This window comes from Ovis canadensis, chromosome 9 (assembly GCF_042477335.2).
Source record: "Ovis canadensis isolate MfBH-ARS-UI-01 breed Bighorn chromosome 9, ARS-UI_OviCan_v2, whole genome shotgun sequence".
NCBI lineage: Eukaryota > Metazoa > Chordata > Mammalia > Artiodactyla > Bovidae > Ovis > Ovis canadensis.
Genome location: NC_091253.1, coordinates 88974709 through 88992142, shown reverse-complemented (window position 1 = coordinate 88992142; position 17434 = coordinate 88974709). Strand labels below are relative to the sequence as shown.

At 42.7% G+C, this 17434-nt stretch overlaps 1 protein-coding gene across 2 annotated transcripts in view; it reads right to left on the bottom strand.

The window, feature by feature from the left end:
* Window positions 1-1860: 1860 nt before the first annotated feature.
* Window positions 1861-17434, bottom strand: part of NIPAL2 (NIPA like domain containing 2) — an 86096-nt gene continuing 70522 nt past the window's right edge. The window contains exons 7-11 of one of the 2 annotated variants that reach the window (XM_069600535.1): window positions 17284-17419; window positions 15262-15350; window positions 8522-8585; window positions 7301-7395; window positions 1861-5335 (exon numbers count right to left, since the gene is read on the bottom strand). In XM_069600535.1, the coding sequence (XP_069456636.1) occupies window positions 5223-5335; window positions 7301-7395; window positions 8522-8585; window positions 15262-15350; window positions 17284-17419 (497 nt within the window). In that variant the 3' untranslated portion in view covers window positions 1861-5222. The remainder of the gene's footprint in view (window positions 5336-7300; window positions 7396-8521; window positions 8586-15261; window positions 15351-17283; window positions 17420-17434) is intronic. The other variant, XM_069600536.1, reaches the window with a different exon arrangement.

Here is a 17434-nt window from a genome sequence, read left to right as displayed (position 1 = left end):
GCACACGGCTGAAGGGGGCCTTCCTCTGCAGGCCTGCGGGTGCAGAGTCGGCCCTCTATCCTGGGAGGCAGATTTCCATACGCCTCCTTACATGTTGTGCCCCAGGTGTCTCTCTTGTCTTACCCTTGCCCCTGCCCTGCCTCTCGCCCTGGTCTTTTAATCTGTAAGCTAGGGATAGTGACCTCCCTGAGAGAGAGAGGATAAGGACTAAATGAAGGGCCAAAGTCAAAGACTCACACAGTAAGGGCTCCAGAGATGGGGGCTGTTTGTTCTCAGACCTAAGCTCCCCAAGTCTTCATATCTAATTCGTTTTTATGTTTCTAATAACTTTAAACACATTACACTGAAAGGAGCATGTGATCAATTATGTGTGAGTACATTAATGCGGGTTTGCTGTCTGAGGCATGTAATTTGGGTTAGCATCTATCACCAGGCAGACAAGTCCAGCTCTGAGGGCCTGGATCAAGACTTCTTGAACTGATTCATTTCCTTGTTCATGTTCAGTGTTTAGCAGATATAGGTGAGGTGCTCTGGACAGCGGGAGTAGAGCCCAAAGCCTCAGAAAACCGCTGAGGCTGGTTTTCAAATTAGAGCCTTGAGGGAAGAGGCTCCCAGAGAGGGAAGCTTGCGCCCTGGGAGGATTAGCTCGTGTCTGCAGAGAGGCGGCTCAAACGTGCGAAGTGGCGTGGGTCCATGCGTGCCAGTCGGTCAGGGACGGATGGGCTCCTGCCTCGTCACACACGCTTGCCAGCTCCCTGGGAAGCGGATTCTTTCCTGGAACTCAGAGTCTATCTTGCATCTTGCCTGGAACCCTGTGAAACTCTTGGCGGCATCTGCCCCGGCTGCGTGCCCCCCACACCCCCAAAGCATCACATTTATTTGATATTGGGATTGATATTCCTCTTTTTACACTGTGGTTGGTCCTCATTAACTCAATAAGGACCAGCGTGGAAGGCTGAGTTTCCTTCTCTTCTAGGGAAAAAAAAAAGTTTCTTTGGGCCACAGCTCCTGTAACTGACTTGATCTGCTGGCATGGGACAGCATGTTGTGTGGTACCCTGAGGCTGGTGAGAAAGGGGACAGAGTCAAGAATTCCTGGGTGGAAGGCTCTACCCTGTATTTACCACAATTACTAAAACACCACATTTAATAGTTCAAGACTGGTCTGTATTTGCATGGAAACCGCATATATGTGGAATTCTATTTTATTTTTTAACTTCAAGATGGCCATAATAGGAGCCAGACTGTTGATGAGAGTAACAATTAGAAGCAGCTTCTAAATTTCCCAACATAGTCATCTTGGGTTCAATTCTGAGATCTTGTTCTAAAAGTTCGAACTGTGTGGTGTTTATCTAGCAGCCTCCCTAAAGCACTCACATTGGTTGGTGCCAGACATGTGTATTTGGCTTGCTATTGCCCAGTTCAAGGACGGCTCTATAACCAGCCCTGGAATTTAAATCAAGCAGTCTGGAAGGGTGTTGGAAAGTTTCATTTTAATAACTGGTTGTATTCACATCCATAATATCACTATTAAATTGGCAAGTAGGAGGCAGCCTTCGGTGTGGGCGAGCCTGTATAGTCACCACCCCTGGATGATCTGTGTGCTTTGAAACAGGGAGTGTAAAGAGGGTTCTTGGCTTCAGGAATTTGGCTCAATGGTTCTATCCATCTGAGCCATGTCCACCATTGCACCTGCTTCTTCTGGAGCCAGATGTACATATCACCATCACTCATTCAATAGTCCTGAAATGACATCAGCCTATGAAATCTGTCTTTTTCCTTTCTTTCTCTGCCACAAAACAGAATCTCCAGGAGCTTGTGGGGATGGGTTGAGGGATTGAAAACTACATTCTCAAGTCACTGCTTGAGACAGTTTTTTATTATTTCAAGTGACTCTGGTGACGAAAGTAGTATTGTCCCAGGACAAGCAAACATTTAAACTGAAAACAATCAGATGGTAAGGATCTCTGCTTTAATCCACTACATGAGAGGTGACTGCTACTCGTTTATGAAGCAATTATCCACTTGGAGTATGGGACTGGAGCGCTTCCTCCAGGGCAGTTAGTGGTGCTCACAAAAGAACCACTGCCTTCGAGAGAGAAAAACTCGGGCACCAGTGATGAATTCATTGCTTCTGTTTGTATCTTACACAGGAAACAAGATCCTAATGTAAATATCAACACACGGCTAACACTCCCATTGTACCCAATTTGTTTTTCAAAGTCTTGAATGCTCAAGGAGTAAGAAAGAAGCTGCACAGCAAGGGCAGAGCAGTCTAGACTGAGGGTTGGAAAACAATAGTGCATGAACTAGCCACTTGCTTTTGTCGATAAAGTTTTACTGACACCAGCCATGCTCATTTGTTTATGTCTTGTCTATGGCTGTTTCTGTGCTACAATGAGAGAGCTCAGTGGTTGCAACGGACACCGTATGGCCAACAAAACTCCCAAATATTTACTCTCTGTGTTGCTACAGGAAGAGTTCACAGACCCCTGGTCTAGACAGTCAGTTGAGCCAAGTGTTGGCTAAAGGTCCCCAACTCGCAATGCCAAGAGAAGGACTGGACTGGCTCTGGTTATTGTCACGCAGTGCGTAATTAAAAAAATCTTTACAAGCTGGTACAAGTAAAACTCCTATTCACCTAACTTTAGAGAAGCAATATGGAAAGTAAAATTAAGTCTGACTATATTTTATACGTTACCTAACTATATTTTATATGTTACCTAAACTTCTAAAGCATTTCTGGGTTGCCCAACTGTGCATAAGTCAATGTCATTTCTTACAACTTTTAAAAGATACAAATGTTGGCGACCACTAAGTATTGGCATTAATGCTTGTCTCTGTGCAAAATTCTACAATGTGCAAACCACGTGCTGTAGCTATAAATACAGTCCCACTTCAAGTCAAACTCTTCTGTCTAATTATTTTCCAAATCTTTGAAACCAGTCGTAAGAGTCACCAGAAAGCTGTAGTTTAAGACACCAGACACATTTCTTAGCTGAGCCTTCCAATGCTGACATGCTGGACCAATTCAATGAAGCATGCCATAAATTATATGACTATGTTATTTGAATTAATGGGACACTTTCTACAACGGCAGGAATTGTCACCAGGAGTTCAGAAGCCAGACATGGGCTCTAGGTTATTATTCATACTTCAGTGATAGATTTGAATCTCACCTTTGTGGCCAGGTTTGGTTGGTCTGGTCAGGAGTGTAGGTCGTGACAAAGAACAAAGATTAAAGACCTAAAGCAGCTGAGACTACAGTTTCAATAGCCCTGAGTTAAACAACCAAACAAATGCAAGACAACTGGCTGGACCAGTATTGGCCTGGCGTGTGATCTGAAGGTTTTGAAGTGTCATTAAGGATGGGCCTTATTATTTGATGTTGCTGACAATGAAGGCTAGCTCTTTTTGCCTCATTTCAATATTCGGAGATCATAAATAATCACAGATACAGTTACGGACTCTACCTGCAAATGTGTCTTAGTAGACCTGTGTCTACAGCAGCAGAAGAGCCATTCAGGGTATAGGAGACTCAGGCTGGACCACCTGGCTGTGTGCTATGTCTGCGGATTGAAAATGGCTGAAATTCAGTTCTCTAATGATAACAGTTCTTTCACCTAGAAGGATTTTATTCTAAAACTTGAAGTAATGACTTGAGGAAAAGATGGAGTGTTCGTGAAAATATCACAAAAAATTTAAATCTGATTTTTGAGACAACGTTGAAAGTTAAAAACATTAAAAACCCACTTGATGAATTATAAGATCTAAACAAATAAAGGCATAGGATATGAAGTTTCTCTTCAGTTTCAAGTATAATAGGATCATACGCTGAAGAAAACATCACTGCTCTACACTCTTACTTTAAAAAAATTGATACTGATTCATTTTTTGGTACTAATTCTTAAGTTTTTCCTTTCTTAAGCTTAAAAAGTTCACCAGCCAAGGTCTTCCGGTTTTGGTATACCCCATCATCAAATGGGGTATAAACTGGATCTTGAATCTGTCATACAGAGGGAAGTAAGTCAGGAAAAGGAAAAGAAGTATAGTGCATTAACGCATATATGTGGAATCTAGAAAATGGTACAGACGAAACTATTTCCAGGATAGGAAAGATGCAGATGTAAAGAACAGACATGTGGACCTGGGGCAGGATGGAGGGGAAGAGAAAAGTGGGCTGAACTGGGAGGTTAGGACCAACATAGACATAAAATAGACAGCTGGTGCAAACATGCTGTAAAGCACAGGAAGCTCAGCTTGGTGCTCCGCGATGACCCAGAGGGGTGGGATGGCAGGGTAGGAGTGAGACTCAGGAGGGAGGGGATATATGTATACATATAGTTGGTAAAGAATCCGCCTGCAATGCAGGAGACCCCGGTTCGATTCCCGGGTTGGGAAGATTCCCTGGAGAAGGGAACGGCTACCCACTCCAGTATTCTGGCCTGGAGAATTTCATGGACTGTATAGTCCATGGGGTCACAGAGAGTTGGACACGGCTGAGCGACTTCCACTTTTATAGCTGATTCACTTCATTGTACGGCAGAAGCTAACACATCACTGTATAGCAGTTATACTCCAATAAAAAAAAGGAAACATGAAAATGAAAGAGTGACCCAAGTGTAGTCAAAACACAGATGCTTAATTATGAAAAAAAAAAAAAAAGAACTTTACTGTTCAAAGGATAAATACGATAGGGCTAGTTTTCAGAAAAGATGATTCACCACTCTCATCTGGGAACAGAAAGGTGAAATCTTTATGGGAAGGTTCCTAAAAGATGTCTAAACAAAAATGAATGCTTTCAAATCTTTGGTTTAGGGAGGAGGTTGTGGGACTAAAGTGTCTCTTTAAAGTAAAGCAACTGACCTTGCAAGCTGTATGGGAAAAGCAACCTACGCGTTCTGCAGCCAAATCGTGAAGGCACATTTCTGTGTGACATTCCTGCCTGGGCAGCCAGGCTCTAATTAAGATCTAGTCAGTTAGATGATCACCAGGGAGAGAGGTCCAGGGTGTGGGGAACACTTCAAATTACATTCCATGAAAACCTTAGACTGTCAAAGCTTAGGAAGGCCCTGATCATCCATAGACATGGAGTTGGGGTCAGGGACTGAAACGAAGGTGAGCACATGTCAGCATAAACTAACTGCTGACATAAATTAAACATGTGCAATTTTTTAAAAGGTGGTATTGAATAACAGGCCCGCAGCCATCCCTCTCGGCATCTCAGACCCCTTTCTTCTCTTTACTCGGGCTCTTTATGGAGTCACTTCCATCAGGCAGAGTTCCATAGGATAAGCCGCTTGAATCTGGTTGTATTTTATCCAATATTTGTTTCCCTGTGGAGATAATAATCACAAAGAATCTTTTGAGCTCTTGTAGAATAATAAGTCTTAATAATTTCTCCTCTATCTAGGCCACATTTTATTCCTTTTTTAAAAAGGACAATGTAGTCGCCGTATAAATAGAAGAGAGAAACGTCAGGGAAGAAAGGCCCACAGAGCTCCGTGCCCCTGATGTAAGATCGTGGCTGTCCGCATGAGCAAACTGTCTTCCCACCCGCGGAGCATGTGCTGTCCCCGTGACCGTGCTGGGGACAGAAATCAGGCTGGATCAGTCAGGAGACTAACACGAAGCGTGTACGCATCTCCAAACCTCTCTCCCCATTCTGTCTCCTGGTCCATGTTTAGTCTAATGCATCTAACAACAGAGGAAAACAGACTTTCAGAATGGCTTCTAAAGCTCTTACTGATTCTACATATAGAACTGTGTGAAATGAAAGAGTTAAAAGGAAGTAAACTTCACTTCCTACCAAAGAACCCCTGACCTTAGAAGGCCTCTCTAAGGCACATCCTTGCCACGCATGCCGATTCTTGCGCTGAGTGTTCTTAGCTGATAAGATGGTTCAAATGGGAAAGAGAACACAGAACTCATGGACCATATTTTCTCAGTCATAGGCACAAGGTTTTAATGGTTTTTTGCTTCAAAGACTTGGTCCTAACTGCATGGTGGAGGAAGCTGTGAGAACATAACTACTCCTCGTCTAGAAGCCTATAGGTCACCCCAAACCCCTAGCAAAGCCAGAGATTGTTGGGGGTGGTGAGCAAGGAAGGAAGTGAGGACACAGAAACCTGTTTCCTTTGTTCTGGATATCACTTCTGTTGGGTCTACATGAAACTGAAAGTGTTAGTCGCTCAGTTTTATCTAACTCTTTGTGACCCCATGGACTGTAGCCCACCAGGCTTCTCTGTCCATGCGAGTCTCCAGGCAAGAATACTGGAGTGGATTGCTATGCCCTCCTCCAGGGGACCTCCCGACCCAGGGATTGAACCCAGGTTTCCTGCATTGCAGCTGGATTCTTTACCATCTGAGATACCAGGGAAGCCCAAGAATACTGGAGTAGGCAGCCTATCCCTCTTCCTCCAGGCGATCTTCCTGACCCAGGAATCAAACTGGGGTCTCCTGCATTGCAGGTGGATTCTTTACCACATGAGCTACCAGGGAACACTCCCCCCTCACACAGAGTAGGTAGCCTTCCTCATCTCCAGGGGATCTTCCCAACCCAGAGATCGAGCCTGGGTCTCCTGCATTGCAGGCAGATTCGTTACCACCCGAGACACCAGGGAAGCCCCAAGTCTGCGTCACGGGAGTGGTATTCTCAGTGGGAGTGGAGAGCTGGGATGACGATGCACGTTAAACCCCTCTGGATGAATGAGGGGAGGAACAGGGGAAGAAGCTCTTCATGTTCAGGTGACCAAGAAGAACGTCACTCTTGGGCCCAGTGCAAGGGCCACTTCACGCTTCCCAAGGAATGATGTTCCTAAGCTTCTGCTCTTAGGTGTAGAATCCCCCTCAAAGGTTCTCCAAGCAACAAGGGTCTATGCCTGCCATTCCCACTCCTTTCCCTACCCTTTTCCAATTTGAAAGTGAAAGTGAAAGTGAAGTCGCTCAGTCGTGTCCGACTCTTTGCAACCCCGTGGACTGTAGCCTACCAGGCTTCTCTGTCCGTGGGATTCTCTAGGCAAGAATACTGGAGTGGGTGACCATTTCCTTCTCCAGGAAATCTAAAACAGAAATTCTCACTACCACCCAAATCAAGAAAACAGGGTCAGTTCTTTTCTATCCCCAGTGTTTTGTGCAAAACTGATAATCAAATGATTATTAACATTTACAGTTAAACTATCACCTCTGCTTTCATCATTAAATGTACATTTTCTGAGGGTAAGAATTACATTTTATATTAATTTAACTCCAGAAATCATACCAAAAAATATCTATTATAAATTAAGGAATATACATCTTACCAGGAACATTTCCAAAATCAATGTAAGACTGTGGCAGGTGTTCCTTTTCTCTATTTCTTGTGACCAAAACCACACCAAGGAATGACAGAAAACACCTGTAAGAATAATGTTAATAAAGAACACAAGGTCACTGTATTAAATAACTGAACGCATGGGATTAAGTAACTGAACTCCACCTTCTACATGATGACATACATTCCACTGGTTTTGTTCTTTCTGTTTCTCATGGTAAGCTGCCTAGAAATTGTCTTAATTGCTGCAGCCAATAATATTTGTCCCCAGAACCAAGACCTGGGCTGCTTCCAGTAAGTCTCTGCCCCAGGTTTTTACCATCTGGAGGTTAATTCAGGCTCTAAACCCTTTGGGTAGACACTAAGTCTCATTTTCTATCCATGCATGCTCAGACCCATTACTGGCATGCAACACAAGCAAAAAAATAATTTATTCTTTAATTTTCTAAGAAATTTCGTTGTCCTTGGCCATAAGCATAATCATAGCTTCCAGACCCCAGAAGTTTAGCTTCGCCCAAAAATCTCACAAAAATGAATTTTCAAGATAGATAGCTTTCTATGTTGAAAATAGTCTGGGCTCAAGTTTGCATAACAATGGTCATGCAGAATACCACATCAAGAAGCAACTAAGCATTCAGAGAGTTCCAGGTGGGAGCCAACGGAAAAATCAATACATCGGTGACATTCTGTCAAGGTTCTACTCTCCGTCTGCCGGAACACCAGAAGTAATTGTCCAGCAAATTCCGAGGCAGAGTTAAAGCTGGGCACCTAGACCCAGGAGAGGGATGGCACCAATCTGATGTTAGTAGGTCTCAAGGCAGAGATCTGCCCCAGTCTTGGCCTTGCATCCTAGGTGATTCTAGAGGCATCTGTGGTTCCCAACTGAGATCTAACCTAAGGGTTCCTAAGGCTGGGATAGGTCTGATTGAGCATAAAAAGGTGGAGTAGCTAGAAGGGCCTTTGATTTACCTTGATTTTGGCTGGAACTGAAAATCTCCAGTGTTTCAGATCCCTCACACAGATATTTAAATCACAAAGACACTGAGCTCTGGGTAGGGTGTTAAGTTGAAAAATATGCTTCTTTTAAGAGCTCGGGAAACTGATGTTTCTTATATTATTTTCCAATTTTCCATGCCTCAGGTCCAATGCCAAAAGTCTCACATAAAAGTAATAGTATTTCACATACCTTACCTCTGAGACATTTACTCACCCAAAAAGATATATAAATATAGTGAGAAAAGCTGCACCAAGAAACTCCTGATAAAATATGATACCTACAATAGTAAAGATAAAATTAATTTTAGGGTAAGAATATTTACAATAGCTACATATTGATTTTCAAATTACTGCATTACTTTTTTCGAAGTAAATAGTTACCCTTAAAATGCACATCCAGTCGCTGGTTAGTTGCTAAGTCATGTCCTACTCTTTGCGACCCCATGGGCTGTAGCCCGCCAGGCTTCTCTGTCCATAGAATTCTCCCAGGCAAGAATACTGGAGTGGGTTGCCATTTCCTTCTCCAGGGGACTTTACTCATCCAGGGATCAAACCCACATCTCCTGCCTTGGCAGGTGGGTTCTTTACCACTGAGCTACCAGAGAAGCCCTAAAAAGGCACATTCAGTAGCTTAGTTTAAAAAATATTTGCATGCGATACTAATGCTTTCAATGATTCCAAAGAACACAGATTTGTAGACTTTACATAATGTATGTATCATTATAATAAAATCAGCACAAGTAACATAGCTTTGGCCAACAGAAACTTTTTTGTCCAGTGCAAGATTTGTACCACTGGAACGTGCAAGCAGAGCGACATTTCCCACCCCCAGTTGTTTAAGCCAGGGGTCAGCAAGCCTGGCCTGAGCGTCTGGGTGGACGCTGGGCCTTTCACATAGCACTGGCACTTCAGGCCAGCTGCTCCCCACGCTGTCGGCCTGGGCCTAACCCTGCAGTCTGCGGGTCTGGTCACAGGCTGATGTGTGCACTGGAGCATGCTAACGTGCTGTCCGAGCTCCATTTCTCACTGCCAACCCCTCTCCCATCTCCCTCCGCTGGTCTTTCCTTTCAGGTGAAGGGCAATGTGCATCTGTCCTTTATTCCAGAGAGCCCTCCTTCTTTCCTTCTTAGTATCAATGATTCCCTTTTGGGAATCAAAGCCTTCACAGACTTTTTTTTTTTTTTTTACTAAATAAGTTACCTTTTATGTTTGTTTTAAATTTTATGTATTTATGGTTGCGTGTGGGCTTTCTCAGGTTGTGGTGCACGGGCTTCTCACTGCGGTGGCTGCTCTTGTCGGTGAGCACAGGCGCTAGAGCATGTGGGCTCAGCAGTCGTAGCACGTGGGCCTCGTTGCCCTGTGGAATCTTCCCAGACTAGGGATTGAACCTGTGTCCTCTGCATTGCCAGGTGGATTCTTAATCACAAGACCACCAGGGAAGTCCTAAATAAGTTACCTTGTAATTATCTATTACCTGGAATCACATCTGTGTGTGTGTGTGTGTGGTGTTAGCCTTGCTATCCTGTTGACAAGTATTTACTGAGAGTTGTGAGTGCCGGCTGCTGCTTAGGTGTTGCCGGTGCCAGAGACCAGTCTGAGGTCTGTTGCCTCACTTTCTGCGGGAACAAGCCATGTCCCATTCTGGTGAATATTTGTTGAGTGAATAATGTTGCTGAAGCATTTTCCCCTGTGATTACACACGTCCTTGGAGTCATTTGAATGTTTTCTTGTTATTCTAAGCTGGTGCCCCATAATATTCATTTCTCGAAGGACATTTTAAATTGCTTCAAACGCTTTTGCTTTTGTGATGTTAATAAACTTCTTTGCACACGTTTCTTCCTGGTATTTTAGGATTTTTTTTTTTGTTGTCATCGCTTAAAGAGGAATTTCTGTCTTCAAGAGTAAAAAGTTTTGTAAAATACACATAATACCCACAATAATAGTGGCTTCCCAGGTCATGCAGTGGTAAAGAATCCACCTGCCAATGCAGGAGGTACAAAAGACGCAGGTTCGATCCCTGGGTCAGGAAGATCCCTTGGAGAAGGAAATGGCTACCCACTCCAGTATTCTTCCCTGGAAAATTCCATGGACAGAGAAGCCTGGGAGGGTAGAGTCCATGGAGTCACAAAGAGTTGGACATGACTGAGCATGCAAGCGTGCATGCATATATAGCATAAAATTTACCATCCTAAACATTTTAGAGCATACAGTTCAGTTGTGTTAAGTATACAGTCATCACTCAGTATACAGAGAACTTGGTTGTAGGACTCCTCAGTGGATACTAAAATCTGTATCATTAGTGGATACTAATGCCCAAGTCCCTTATATAAAGTGGCATAATATTTACATGTAACTTATATACATTCTCCAATACCACAGTTCAAAAGCATCCATTCTTCAGCACTCAGCTTTCTTCACAGTCCAACTCACATTCATACATGACCACTGGAAAAACCATAGCCTTGACTAGATGGAACTTTGTTGGCAAAAGAATGGCTCTGCTTTTGAATATGCTATCTAGGTTGGTCATAAATTTCCTTCCAAGGAGTAAGCGTCTTTTAATTTCATGTAATCACCATCTGCAGTGATTTTGGAGCTCAGAAAAATAAAGTCACCCACTGTTTCCCCATCTATTTGCCATGAAGTGATGGGACCAGATGCCATGATCTTTGTTTTCTGAATGTTGAGCTTTAAGTCAACTTTTTCACTCTCCCTTTTTACTTTCATCAAGAGGCTCTTTAGTTCTTCACTTTCTGCCATAAGGGTGGTGTCATCTGCATATCTGAGGTTATTGATATTTCTCCTGGCAATCTTGATTCCAGCGTGTGCTTCTTCCAGCCCAGCATTTCTCATGATGTACTCTGTATATAAGTTAAATAAGCAGGGTGACAATATACAGCCTTGATGTACTCCTTTTCCTATTTGGAACCAGTCTGTTGTTCCATGTCCAGTTCTAACTGTTGCTTCCTGACCTGCATACAGATTTCTCAGGAGGCAGGTCAGATGGTCTGGTATTCCCATCTCTTTCAGAATTTTCCACAGTTTATTGTGATCCACACAGTCAAAGGCTTTGGCATAGTCAATAAAGCAGAAATAGATGTTTTTCTGGAACTCTCTTGCTTTTTCCATGATCCAGCGGATGTTGGCAACTTGATCTCTGGTTCCTCTGCCTTTTCTAAAACCACCTTGAACACCTGGAATTTCACGGTTCATGTATTGCTGAAGCCTGGCTTGGAGAAATTTTGAGCATTACTTTACTAGCATGTGAGATGAGTGCAATTGTGCGGTAGTTTGAGCATTCTTTGGCATTGCCTTTCTTTGGGATTGGAATGAAAACTGACCTTTCCCAGTCCTGCGGCCACTGCTGAGTTTTCCAAATTTGCTGGCATACTGAGTGCAGCACGTTGACAGCATCATCTTTCAGGATTTGAAATAGCTCAACTAGAATTCCATCACCTCCACTAGCTTTGTTTGTAGTGAAGCTTTCTAAGGCCTACTTGACTTCACATTCCAGGATGTCTGGCTTTAGGTGAGTGAGCACACCATCGTGATTATCTGGGTGATGAAGATCTTTTTTGTACAGTTCTGTGTATTTGTGCCACCTCTTCTTAATATCTTCTGCTTCTGTTAGGTCCCTACCAATTCTGTCCTTTATTGAGCCCATCTTTGCATGAAATGTTCCCTTGGTATTTCTAATTATCTTGAAGAGATCTCTAGTCTTTCCCATTCTATTGTTTCCTCTATTTCTTTGTATTGATCACTGAGGAAGGCTTTCTTATCTCTCCTTGCTATTCTTTGGAACTCTGCATTCAAATGGGTATATCTTTCCTTTTCTCCTTTGCTTTTTGCTTCCCTTCTTTTCACAGCTATTTGTAAGGCCTCCTCAACAGCCATTTTGCTGTTTTGCATTTCTTTTTCTTGGGAATGGTCTTGACTCCTATCTCCTGTACAATGTCATGAACCTCCATCCATAGTTCATCAGGCACTCTGTCTGTCAGATCTAGTCCCTTAAATCTATTTCTCATTTCCACTGTGAAGAATTGATGCTTTTCAACTGTGGTGTTGGAGAAGATTCTTGAGAGTCCCTTGGACTGCAAGGAGATCCAACCAGTCCATCCTAAAGGAGATCAGTCCTGGGTGTTCATTGGTAGGACTGATTTTGAAGCTGAATCTCCAATACTTTGGCCACCTGATGAGAAGAGCTGACTCATTTGAAAAGACCCTGATGCTGGGAAAGATTGAGGGCAGGAGGAGAAGGGGATAACAGAGGATGAGATGGTTGGATGGCATCACCAACTCAATGAACATGGGTTTGGGTGAACTCCAGGAGCTGGTGATGGACAGGGAGGCCTGGTGTGCTGCAATTCATGGGGTCACAAAGAGTCGGACATGACTGAGTGAATGAACTGAACTATACAGATTCTCCACAAATATTTTAAATCATCTCTAGATCACTTATAATACCTGATACAATATAAATGCTACGCAAATAGTTGCTATCACTTGGCAAATTAAATTTTTGCTTTCTGGAATATTCTGGAATTTGGGGGGGAGGGGATATAGTCTATCTACTATTGGTGGTATCCACAGATGCAGAAATGTGGATATAGAGGGCCAACTGTATTCACACTGGAGTGCAGCCAATTTTCAGAACTTTTTAATCTTATAAAACAAACTCTATACTCATTAAACAGATCCCCCTCCCCCAGCCCTTGGCAATCACCACTCCACTTTCCATTTCCGTAAGTTTGACTGCTCTGGACACCTCATATAAGTAGAATCATACAGCATTTGGCATTTCATGACTGGCTTGTTTCAGTTAGATAATGTCCTTTTTAAGGTTCACCTGCGTTGTGGCATGTATCAAAGTCCCTTCCTTTCTGATGGCCAAATAATATTCCTCTGTATGTATATACCACATTTTCTTTATCCATGCATTTGTCAATTTAGGTTGCTTCTGCCATCTGGCTACTGTGAATAATGCTGTTATGAACCTAGGTGTACAAATATCTGTTTGAGTCCCTGCTTTCGATTCTTTTGGACATACACCCAGCGGTAGACTTGTTGGATCACATGGTAATTCCATATTTAATTTTTTGAGGGACTGCCACCGAGTCTCCCATAGTGGCTGCACCATGCTACGTTCCCACTAACAGTGTACAAGGGTTCCGATTTCTTCATGTGCTTGCCAACACTTGCTATTTTATGTTTTTGTTTTGTTTTTGCTAGTAGCCATCCTAATGGATGTGTGGTGATTTGTGGTTTCCATTTGAATTTCCCTAATGATTAGGGATGTTGAGCATTTTTCCATGTACTTGTCGGCCAGTTGGACATCTCTGAAGAAATGTCTCAAGTCCTTTGCCCATTTTTTAATTGGGTTGTTTTTTGTTTTTGAGTTGCAGGATCAAAGAGGAGAGACATTTTTAAGGCTCTTGACAAAAACTATGAAACTCAGTTCTAGGAAGGTGGTACCCTGGTACCCGACTCCACAAGAGTGCCTGCAACACTTTAGCCGTGCCAGCATTGCTTATTGTAATAAAAAGAACGAAACAAAAGCTTTACTAATTTAGCAGACAAAAATACGGCATCTCACTTTAATTTTAAGCTATACTTTTTGACGGAGGCAAAGAGGAGAAGTAAGTCAAGAAGCTTCACCTCCATTTCGTACTTTAGTAACATCAGATGAACTGTTATTACTCCTGGAAAGTTCCAGCTTCCTTGACTCATCGATTGTGTGAGTGTGTGCTAAGTACTCATCGGTGTGCTATGTATTCAGATTCTGCCCTGTTGATCCTCTCACAAAACTTTCCTTTCAGGGGTACTATATGTTTTACACATCTTTAGCACAGTAATTTTAACTATTATGTTGTATGTCATGCTTCTAACTGTTTTTGGCCTTGCTTTTTTCCTTTATCAATAATTCCAGGGCACATAAATATACAGTCTTTTGTTACTTTCTTTTGTCAAAAATGCAAAAAAAAATTAGACGTCTTCAGATGTCTTATAACCTTTCTCTTTAAAAGTAAGGTTCAATTTTGGGAAATGAAAAGTTAATTACATTTAAAATTTTCCCATTGGCAGGAACACTGTTTGCCATGAAATAAAAAGGACATATCCATTAGGTAAAAATAATCCCTCATTACCTCCAAAATGCATAAATTTTGCATGAGGAAATGAAGTCCCAATACAACCAGGTAGAAAATACAGCCAATAAGCTAAAGAGCTAGGGCATACTAGTGCCAAACTTAGGAGTGACATTCCTGAATCTACTGTATTTTTGTTTGGACCAAGTTTCGGACTTATGTTTTTGTAATAGTATTGTGTCTAACATATTTAGACATTTCTATGGACATTCTTGTCCATAGAAAGAAAAGAAGTGCAATAGTAGAAAAACAGAGGCCATAACTGCATAGGCAATAGCTCCTGCTCTCATCTGTCTGGCCTTCTGGGCAGCACTGGATTTACTTTAGGACCCCACTCTGATTCAGGAGGTGAGGGCCAGGGAGAGAAGAGTCATGGAACTGGGGATGTCTGACCCAGAGACAGGACACAAGAGGACCTTTCTGCTGCTCTGATTATCAGAAGGACTGACAGAGAAAACTCCAGAAAGCAGGACTAAGAGGAGCATCTTGAATTCACAGGGAGGCTAATTTCAGCCCCAATACAAGGTGATATTTCTAATGATTAGAGCTCTCCAAATAATTCAAGTGATTCACACTGGGACTGAGCTGCCTCCGGGGGGCAGAGAGCTCTGGGGAACATTCACGCAAGTAGGATAACCTCTCCTAGAAGATGCTGTGAAAGAAAGTCAGACACTGGGTGGTGGCTAGGAGGATTTGGGCTATTTATCCCCTCTAACCAAAGATTCTTTGATCTCCTTATTACTCTGAGCAAGACTTCATTTACCCTTGTTGTAGGGGTAGAGTCACCTAAGTGTAGAAGGCCCAAACTCACCTGCGATAATGGCACTGATGGTAAAGAAAATGTGGTTAACAGGCACCACCATTGCTGTGTTGTAGAGTTTTGTGGCTTGATTCAGGAGCCTAGAGCAGAAGACACGTACTGAAGCTCTGTCTTTATGAGATGCTCAACAATAAGTTAACAATAACAATGAGAAATGCATGTTCTTTAGCTGCGACTACAAAGAGAAAGGAAGTGCAGTGAAAGGGCATTTCCAATCAGCAGTCATAGCTTACATGCATCTGATGTATGAGATCAGATGTCAGGTTTTACGGTCTGTTTAAACCAACAACAGTAACAATGAAAAGCAATTAATCATCTTTGGAGGCCACAGAAGTTTGAGTTGGAAGCGATTCAAGCTGCTGGACCGGTATCACACTGGGGCTGATTCATTAGGATAGACCCTAGAATCTGTTAAATATCATATCTGGGGAATGGTCTAGCTATCCCTTGACATGCCACGTGCCAAGAGAGAAGATGGAGAAGCAAAGGAATGTTTAAGGTTTCAAAAACAATGCTCAGCCCTCCAGCTGCAGAGCACATGTGGGAGCTTGGCTTCCCACTCTGGTTGCCAACAGGGTTCAGGCTCCCACAATGGCAAGCTGTGGCCTTGCCAGGGACTACACCTTTTCCAAAGCAGTGCACCAGATTGGTATCACCTGGACACTCAAAACAGCACTAATGCTTAGGTTGTATTCTAGAGCAATTGGGAGATAAAATTTGTGGGTAGAACCCAAGTGCTCCTTTGTGGGTGTGTGTGTGTGTATACATGCATGCAGGAGTACACACATATGCATGTATACAGGCATGTAAGTATATACATACATGTACAAACAAACCTCCTGGGCAATATAATTGTAATGGGCAGGCAGGGCTGAGAACCACGGTTGCACAGTCCTACTGCGGTCACAGAGTTCTAGTGTGAAGGTTGTGGGGACTGAAACAAAGGAGACAGGAATGTAGTTTACCTTCAGTTGTATCTGGCTTTTAAATTCATGAAGCAAGAGTTTCAAGCTAAGGATGCTAATCACTCAATTCTGAAAGCTATTATAACAGTACTGATTAATTCAGAAGAAGGGAGATGAAGCAAAATAGCAAGACGCAAGTAATAGAAACACGCTTGATCTTATAAACAAATGAAAGAAACAGTTTGTTTATGACATACAAAACAGTGACAGGACATTGGAGTTCTCCAGTAACACACTCCTTGTAACAGGGTCCATAGTCAACCCATAACAATTAGACTTGACTTCCAGCACCTTAAGGCAGGAACCACTCTCTTTGAGGTTTGGGCTCTGATTTCCCGGCTGGTGCGCTTGCATAGCACTTCAGAGTAAACAAAAAACTTAGGGGGCAGACTCAGGATAATCGAGCAGCTGAAAGCAAAATCACAATGTGAAATGGACGGGAAGTAATTGGAGCCGATGGAGGTGAGGGAAGAGCAGAGCAGAAATTAGAAATTTTCCATGTTGCCACTGTGAGGCCCCAAGAGAAACATAAAACAATCATTCTGCAATCCCATGGGTGCAAAGAAAATTCTGGCTAAAGATGCAAAGTTTTGGAGAAAGGATTTCCCTCCCAGCCAAACGTCTGGTTTTGTCCATCTCTGGGCAATTAATGAGAATGAGCTAAGAGATGAAGGTGAAGGGTTCATGCATTTTCCATATTTAGAATGAAATCCTCGATGTGGACCTGCCCCTTTGATTTATTGCTAATGACAACCTGTGTACGATGGATATTAATTACAAGCAGAAGAGCATCAGGAAAGTATCAAAGTGCACTTAGCTGGATTAGGGCCACACTTTAGAACTCACAAAATGTGGAGGCAATGCTTCCCCAAAACTTATTGGATGTGAAGTATAAAGCCAGGCATATTGGCTGAGGATAAGCTTAGACCCCTCACCCTTAGAAATCAGTTGCAGCTAATTTTAATTATCATCTGAAGCCAATACGAATTACTGCTCAGAGAAGCACAGGAATGTTGAAAGATCAGTGAGTGTGCAGGAGCTAACTTACTTGACTTGGAAAACACAAGATGCAATCATGATGATACACATGATATAGAAGATGGGATAAGTTAGTTGCATTTTATCCGTCACAGAAAAAGTGATCATGCCTGAGACGGCTTTTACGGAAATAACAGTCACCGAGGCTGAAAAAGAAAACA